At 40.4% G+C, this 8,793-nt stretch overlaps 1 protein-coding gene across 1 annotated transcript; it reads right to left on the reverse strand.

Annotated features, from left to right (window-relative positions):
- Positions 1-1,686: 1,686 nt before the first annotated feature.
- Positions 1,687-8,477, reverse strand: miip (migration and invasion inhibitory protein). Its single transcript, XM_051416127.1, has 9 exons — positions 8,152-8,477; positions 7,199-7,368; positions 5,393-5,498; positions 5,188-5,299; positions 5,002-5,081; positions 4,791-4,917; positions 3,656-3,752; positions 3,402-3,521; positions 1,687-3,083 (listed from the first exon to the last, which is right to left on the reverse strand). The coding sequence occupies exons 1-9, from the start codon at positions 8,360-8,362 to the stop codon at positions 2,958-2,960; spliced, it is 1,149 nt and encodes a 382-aa protein (XP_051272087.1). The 5' UTR covers positions 8,363-8,477; the 3' UTR covers positions 1,687-2,957.
- Between the last annotated feature and the right edge of the window lie 316 nt (positions 8,478-8,793).

Here is an 8,793-nt window from a genome sequence, read left to right on the forward strand (position 1 = left end):
TGTCTTTAAAAAGTATTCACACCCACTCAGAAGTTTTCAGTTGTTGTTTTACGACTTTGAATCCAAGTGACCCAAAGTTCAATTTACTTTTGTGACACAGATGGACAGAAAATAGATCTTTACAAAGGAATCTACTTCACCTCCTTTAACAGGACGCATCTAAATCATCACTGGGGCCCCCAGCTGTTTTTGTAGTCACATAATTAATTAAGCAATTAAGTTAAATGGAGATCAACTATTAGGTTCTTAAATCTTTTCAATCTAAGGCTAATAACCTGGTCTCATATCCATAACAATACAAATTATTATATTATTCACAAATGAACTTGAATAGTATGAAGTCTGCTGAAAAATTTAATTTTGTCAAAAAATGAAATATCTCTTAGTCTCTTCCAAAACCAGAAGTGGATGCTTAGATTTTCTCTTCGTGTTTATGTACAGTCAAGCAATTGTTTTAGTTATCGCAGAGTTTGAAACAGGATGTTGATAGGATTTACTTTGTTTTTGTCAAGAAGAACTGATACTGTTTGGTTTCTGTCCTGCAGCATATTGTTAATACATTATATTAGATGATAAAGGTATTGTTGTCCACTTTTGTGAACCAGAGACCCAGGTTAAGCTCTCTGTGACACAGTAATAAAGTCAAACAAAGGCAAAAAGGTTTATTATAAAAAAATAAAATAAATTTCATATGGCGTTTCTCTAAATACCAAAATCCAGCCAGAATAATTTCCCAACAAGCACATCTTAAGAAAATATTTACGACTAGACGCAGTCTGAACCTTCCCTCAGGTCAATTCCCCTTTTTGTGTTATTTACCCAAAAATTTACCAGTGATTCAGCTATTTTACATGTACATTTCTGTACCACAATTTTATTCTACCTACAGTATACTACTGACTAGTAGCAGTACTGTACACACCGATGTCTTGCCCAGATGAATGCCCCTGTGTTTAGTTTGTTCCTGTGTGAGAAGTTTGACATTTCACCATAAAGTTTCCCCTCCCACATCCTCAGCATATCTCTGGTATAGCAGAAACAGCTCCGTCACCCATTGTGGTATTGTTTTGTTTTCTCAAAAATCACTTATATCATGTAATTTCAAGGCAATTTTTAATTTAACACCTTAAAAACGTGACTAGCAGAAGTGAATCTTGTTTAAAGCACCAAAGCGGCATTTTTCCCCCATGTTTGGCCGACTGCACTGATCTTGGATACTGTACTTTATTGCTGAGTTAGTTCCGAAAGCAGAACAAAGATTTGAAAATGATAGACTTGAAACCCGCTTCAGTATGAATATGCTGTCTGGTTGAATTTTTGCTTGTTACAACCATCAATTCTCATGTGTGGTAATGCAGTGCAGCTTTTCATAATCAGTCTGTTTTTCGACTGTGATGAACCAAAAAATTACAATGTACGTCTGAAATGCAGGCCTGATGTTTGCAGTGATGTCTTTTTGGTGTCAAGCAAGTTTCAAATCCTGTTTTTTCCATACTGTGTAAAATGGAAACCTGTGTCTTCCTGAAGTTAGAAAACTACATTAAACTGGCCTTTGTGATTTGAAGGAGGTCATGGTCTTTATCAGAAGACAGTGAAGTAAATCACCAATTTGAAATGGTTGATTTCCCTTTGATAAATACCTCAAAAAATGGTCTGTCTGAAAAAACATCACTGACTTCAGCTTGCTGAGTGTTGGATTAGTTTACTGACAAAGCCCTTTCGGTAGGATGTTGTAGTTTCAGGTCAACTTTTCATCCTTAGTTGTCCAATGAAAATGAGCAGCGAATGAAAACACGTAGAGAACTGAAGGAGAGAAGGAAGATATGATGATAGAATGTGCTTCCGAAGCATTTTTTCCCCTCAACAACTGTTTGTGGTGAAAAATCAAATGTGGTATCTCAAAGCCTCCTCTTACACAAAGCTTCACTCGTACTCTTGTGTCATGGCTTCCCAGTTCAAAGATTAAGATCAGCAGTCTGCCTGCCAGTTAAACGCATTGCTTTGAACAAGCCGGTACAAAACATCAAAGTATTGCAGCTTCAACAAACAAAAAAAACAACACATAGATGTATTCCTGTTGAACTTGAATCACAACTAAGAGTAACAATACAATTACATTTCCTTTACTTTGACTTCATTTGATTGGTTGTTTTTGTTGATTTCATTTAAAAAGCCCTGGTACATTTACATTTACATAGTAAACTAACTTTGTGTCATAGGTGGGACTGCTACAGTATTTGACATTAAATATAGGTGGTTGTGGTTTCCTGTGAACCTTTCTAATGTACAATGGCCTCAGCCTTTGTGTTTTACAGCGTGTTCAGCCTCATAGTAAGGAAGTGTCAAAGGAAGTCAAAAACAGAAGTATGTGTGAACCTAGGAGCCAAAGCAAACAACTGGAAAGGGAAACACAAACTGGTGCCTGAGCAACAGATTATTCAAAACGTCTTTCATGTTGCGAAATTGTCGAGGCAAACTCGAAATGTAACTTTTGCTATGGGATCCTAAAACAGTCTGCATGTGTTAGAGGTCTTCCCTTTCTACTATGGCGTAAGGTCATCTCTTGCTTCATGTCCACAAGGCCACAAGACAGTCACATGAAGTGTTTAATTTAGATGAGAAATGACGAACATATAAAATGCAGCTCCTGCAAACGTGGAATATGCTGCTCTGTCAGTAAATGATTCCCATTTCATTAAGTTTCATTAATTATGTTTTTTTTCACACTATGTTTAAATGATAGACAGAAAACAATATAACATGTGTCATATCAACTTATTACATTCTTGAAAACAATTATCTCATTCATCTTTTTTAAGATAATGCATTCTCTATTTAGATCATAATATCATAATAGTGAAAGAACACATTACTAAAAATCAGTACAGTTACTTGAAACATGAGCATTAAAAAAAGGAAATAGTTTTTTGGGGGTGTCAGATATCTCACAGGAACTACTAAACCAGTGCAAAGGGTAGTTTTCCTTTAGGAGAGAAGTGCTTGAAGTTGTGACGAGCCAGGCGGGACACATCTGAGAGCTGGTCAGAGATCTGGTTCCCGGACACTTTTGGCGCAGAGAGATCCTGAAAAATAACATAATTACGCCATGTGCAGTATGTCCTCACAGGATTCAACATCGATCTTTTTCTTTGCCATCGTACACTACAATCATTTGTTTTTAGATTCCTACACAGTGTTTTGTGTCATAGGTGTATATAATAACATAATAACATTGATGACGGCTGCATTCCATTTACACAAGCCAGTTCCAGGGTTTTGTTATTGTGCAAGCTGGTTCATGGTCATTGCTTGCTCGTTCCACCTGTGCTTTTCCTGTTATGATAAGTCAAAATGTCTGCTGTTTTTTGTTTAGACACAGTGGAAAGCCTGCAGTGTCTCACCTCCAGGTCCTCATTCTGTGACCCGCTGGAGTTCTTTGTATCCACACTGCTCCGCAGATCGAGGCTGCTGGGTGGCGGCAGCGTGCTCTGACCTTTGTTGGACCATCCTGAGAGACAGTGCTGGACAACAATAATAAATAAAAATAATTACTTTAAACATACAGATGTTGGCACAATATGTACAGATCACATTTGGGGAAAATATCACAGCTTAATGGTCATAAATTGTCTCCCTAATTCTAACGCTTACTCACCGACGGTAACCCCAAACTATCAGAGGGGTCAAAACTGCATCGGCGATGAGCTTTGTATTTGTAAGGCGGCAAGAGGGCGGAGCGAGGGATGCTGACCCTTACAAATAAAAACAAAACAAAAAGGAAATTCAGGAGACAACATACATGTTGCTACAGTGGCAAAACAAGATGATTTGAATATAATTTAAAGGACCGGTGTGTAGGATTCAGTGGCATCTAGTGGTGAAGTTGCAGATTACAACTAAGTACCGTGCAGCTTTTTAATTGTGTAGGAGACACAACGTTGGCCATGAACAAAAAACATGAAAAGGCCCTATCTAGAGCCAGTGTTTGGTTTGTCCGTTCTGGGCTACTGTAGAAAAGGCGGTTCAACATGGCGGACTCCATAGAAGAGGACCCGCTCCCTCTGGAGATAAAAATTACTCATTCTAAGGTACCAAAAACACAACGATTATTATTTTCAGGTGATTATACACAGATGAAAACACATCTACAGTATCAATATCTATCTCATTTCTGCCAATACATCCTCCTGAATGTTACACACTGGGCCTTTAAGCTCGACAATAAATACTGAGTGTAAGGGTTATCTCTTAAACATGAAAATAAAATTCAATGAAAGTCTTTTCATCTCCTTTTAAGCCCTAACTAACCACTTTCAGCAGGAATTCTCAATCACTCTTGCTTTTTGAGTGAGAGTGAGAGGACTGATAATAACACATAAGTCAAAAAGGGAGTATGTATGTAAATACATGGGACTTTTGCTGAACTGTTATCACTAGTAGAAACTTGTTCTCGTGTTAGTGGTGACTCCTGGGAAACCAACTGTCTTGGTACAAATGCCTTTTAATTGGCTATAATGTGTTTAAAGGAACACACACTGATACTGTAGGTACTGTTATTGGACAGCGACATTCACAGATATACAAGTAAAGCCAGGAACAGGACTTGTTTCAGACTGTAATAAAATAGCACAGTGTAAAAGGTGTCAGCTGCACCCAAGGGCTCCATCGTCTTCTGGGTTCATCAAGCAGGGAGCATATCCAATTAAAAATATCTGTCGGCCAGTGCCAATCAAGTGCTCTGTTGTTCATAAGTGGTCGTAAAAGGCAGTCAAAGTGCAAATCATCATTACCTGGTGAGAGCTGGGTCAGCCGCAGTGTGAGAGTGGGTGGATTTATGCTTTTTGCACACTGGGCAGCACTCTTGAAAGTGAAGTGGGACGGGGAACAGTCTGCTGTTAATCCTGTAAGAGAATGTACCTGAACAAAAGGCGAGCAAGCGGGGATGAGAATAACTTCAAGAAAAATGAGAGCAGCCAATCCACATAAATAACCCTTCCTTACATTGATGAGTATCTGTGTTAGCCTCCGGACTGTCCTTGTCTGTTAGCAGTGGCAGGACTGAAGGGTTCTCCTCAGAAAATCTATGAGGAGAGCCAATGAATAGTAGTTTAATGAAGCCATCATCAATCACAGCAAAAATGGACACACATAATCAGTCCCAAGGGCAATCAAGTGTGAAGCACTCACCCCGCCTGTGTGCTGTGGACACACTCGTCCTTATTGAGCGAACGAAACGTGCGCAGGTCATTGAAGAACTCGTCAGAGCGCTCAATCAAGGAGTCCTCAGCATCCAAGACTCCTTAGAGGGCACAAACGTCACCGGTTAGAGCTCCATTAGATTATTATGAATATAAGACAGAAATAGGCAAACAGAGAGACCAATGTGTCATACCTGCTATCCAGTCATACCCGAGTAAAGGCTGCAAGTGGTGCCTGTCTGAGGCAGGTGTCTCACTGAATTCATCTGACTCAAATGTGACCCGATTATGTGCCTCCCTCTACAAAAACAAACAAGTGGTGCAGAGTGTTAGTGGTCAGTGTGAGGGAAATGATGCCTATCACACAAACAGCTATGTTTGAATATCTTCATTGCATGTACAGTGTAATTATGTTTAAATTCTTATTCTATTCTGACTCTCGTATCATGTTACCTTCACCCAAATGAACCCTAGCCTGATTGTTTCCAGAGTATCATAAATATAATATACACTATATGGACAAGAGTATTTGGTCACACCTGTTAATTATTGAATTCAGATGTTTCAATCAGATCCTTTGCCACAGGTGTATAAAGTCAAGCACCTAGCCATGCAGTCTCCATTTGCAAACATTTGTGATGCAAAATGGGTCGTTCTGAAGAGCTCAGTGACTTCAAGCGTGGTACTGTGATAGGATGCCACCTCTGCAATAAGATTGTTCGTGAAATCACAGAGTGGGGTCAACGACTGCTAAGGCACATGGTACGTAAAAGTCGCCAACGCTCTGCTGATTCCATAGCTGAAGAGTTCTGAACTTTCACTGGCATTAATGTGAGCACAAAAACTGTGCGGCGGGAGCTTCATGGAATGGGTTTCCATGGCTGAGCAGCTGCATGCAAACCTTACATCACCAAGTCCAATGCCAAGCGTTGAATGGAGCGGCGTAAAGCGTATCGTCACTGGACTGTGGAGCAGTAGAAAAGTGTTCTGTGGAGTGACGAATCAAGCTTCTCTGTTTGGCAGTCAAATGGTCGAGTCTGGGTTTGGCTGATGCCGGGAGAACGTTACCTGCCTGACTGCGTTGTGCCAACTGTGAAGTTTGGTGGAGGAGGGATAATGGTACAGGGCTGTTTGTCAGGGTTTGGGCTAGGCCCCTTATCTCCAGCTATGTTACTGCTTCAGCATACCAAGACATTTTGGACAATGCTACGTTTCCAACTTTGTGGCAACAGTTTGGGGAAGGCCCTTTTCTGTTTCAACATGACTGTGCCCCAGCGCACAAAGCAAGGTCCATAAATACATGGTTTGATCATTTCGGTGTTGAAGAACTTGACTGGCCCACACAGAGCCCTGACCTCAACCCCATCGAGCACCTTTGGGATGAACTGGAACGGAGATCAAGCCAGGCCTTCTCGTCCAACACCAGTGCCTGACCTCATAAGTGCTCTACAAAATAAATGGGCACAAATTCCCACAGAAACACTCTAAAATCTTGTGGAAAGCCTTCCAAGAAGAGTGGAAGCTTTTATAGCTGCAAAAGGGGGACCAACTCCACATTAAAGTATATGTATAGGTATGTCATTACAGTCCCTGTTGGTATGGCTGAATACTTTTGTCAAGTGTTCATGGTGTGTATGGGACTAAAAGGTTGTGCTGGGACACAATGGTGCCTCAGAGAGAGATCGTTAGTCCTGTTTACACATTCACAAATAAGACGAGGTTGGGCTTGTGAAAATATTGGAGAAAGGTCAGCACAGATAGTGATGCAGGGGGACAGCCCTGGCCAGAGAAATTATCAACAAAACCATGCTCTGAGCATACTGTAAGAGACTGAAGAGATTACTTATTTCTTTAAGTCAACCAGTTTGTACAATGTGGCTTACGTAATGCAATAACTTGAGGTTTAGGGAACAAGATTAAGGTAGTGTTGCTCAGCATTGTACAGCAATTTTTTTATAACAGACAATCTTGAGTAGACCGTCCTCGGTTCCCTTTCTTACCTGTTTTTTGCTGTGATTTACTAAACAGGACTTGGAGCTGGCTGGCCTTGTATCCTGCATCCTGATGTGGACTCCTGTATGTCGGCCGTTGTCTTTGAAAAGGTGTGATGGTGTGGTATGTTCAGCTGTCCCTCCTCTGTGCTGGATGCCCGTTTGTCCCTCACATGTATCTGATGGGAGACATGGACAGAAAGATTTCTCCACCAAGTAATGATTGCAACATGAAAAGATCAGAGCACAAAAATACCATTCAAAATAGAAAGTAAAATCCCCCCCCAAAAAAAACAAAAAAACCCAAATTGCTATTACTAGCTTTTTCTGGGGGTTTCTACAGCATTCATTACGTGAGTCATCTGAGCTATCTCTATTAGTACAACAGTAGCTTGTACTCTTCCCACTGACATACAGTTGACAGCTTGAGAAGAAACTAGTTAGTGGATCTTAAATGAACTGTTCACAAAGAACTTTACAATTAATTACATTTATATACCGGCTTTAGGGCTGCACGATATGGTAACAAAGTCATATTGCGATTATGTTTGACAGATATTGCGATATGATTGTTTTCTATGTATTTATGCCAGGACATTATAATGCTGCTGGCACACATTGTACCTTTATTAAACTGGATATTGCACTTGGCCATATTGTGATTTCGATAATATTTCGATTAACTGTGCAGCCCCACCTGCATTTAGTCGAAGTTAAACTTTGTTATGAACCTTCGCGTTAGACAAAGCTTTGCCTAACGTTAAATATAACCAAGCTTTGTGTTTAATGTGTCTGGCACATGACAAAACAGCTTCTACCTACTGGTTAGCTAATGGCAGAGATTTAATAAGATAATAAAATGAGGACATCTTGGCACGGCCTGAGAAAAGTCTTATCTCGTTGCTAACTTAGCTTGCGGACTCTCGTGTGTTTAGCCTCATGTAAACACACAGTTTCATTACCCCAAAATCTCACGGTAGGTCTGGCGAGGGCTGCCCTGGTCGGACGGCGGTCTCCATCGGTCAGGCTCTCCTCTTCCTCGGCCTCTCTCTCCCTCTTGCGGCTCTGACTGCAGCCGCTCAGCCGCTCCAGTTTCTCCCTCTGCTGCTTCAACTGGTTCAATAAATCTTTGTTACGCTCTCGTAAAACGTCCAGTCGGTCAGTGACTGACATTTTCTTTCCAATTAAACCTAATTAAACCACGTTAAAATAAGGTTTTAGCAGCGAAAGTTTCAGACTCTTTTGTGATTTAAACCAGACTCCAGCAGCTCCATAACAACGCGTTGACAACAATGATGTGATTGGCTGTGAAACTTCTACCCGTCATGCTTTGCGACAGTCCGAGTTTTTTTCCCCTTAAAGTGACAGACACATATTTTATTTAAGCGACATGAACAACAGAGGGCGCTGTTTACTAAAGTAGTGACACTGGTGAATCAGTACAGATAATACAGATTATGTGTATAAACCGATGTTGCTTTTGGTCTTTCAGTGGAATTTACTGACAGTAACAATAACAAACAATATTTCCAGCCTTAATATATAAAGCTGTAAGTTCAGAGCTGCAGTCAAATAATATTTTCAGATACACGTAGTGAAACGTG

The sequence above is a fragment of the Dicentrarchus labrax genome, unplaced genomic scaffold (genome assembly GCF_905237075.1).
Source record: "Dicentrarchus labrax unplaced genomic scaffold, dlabrax2021, whole genome shotgun sequence".
Lineage (NCBI taxonomy): Eukaryota > Metazoa > Chordata > Actinopteri > Moronidae > Dicentrarchus > Dicentrarchus labrax.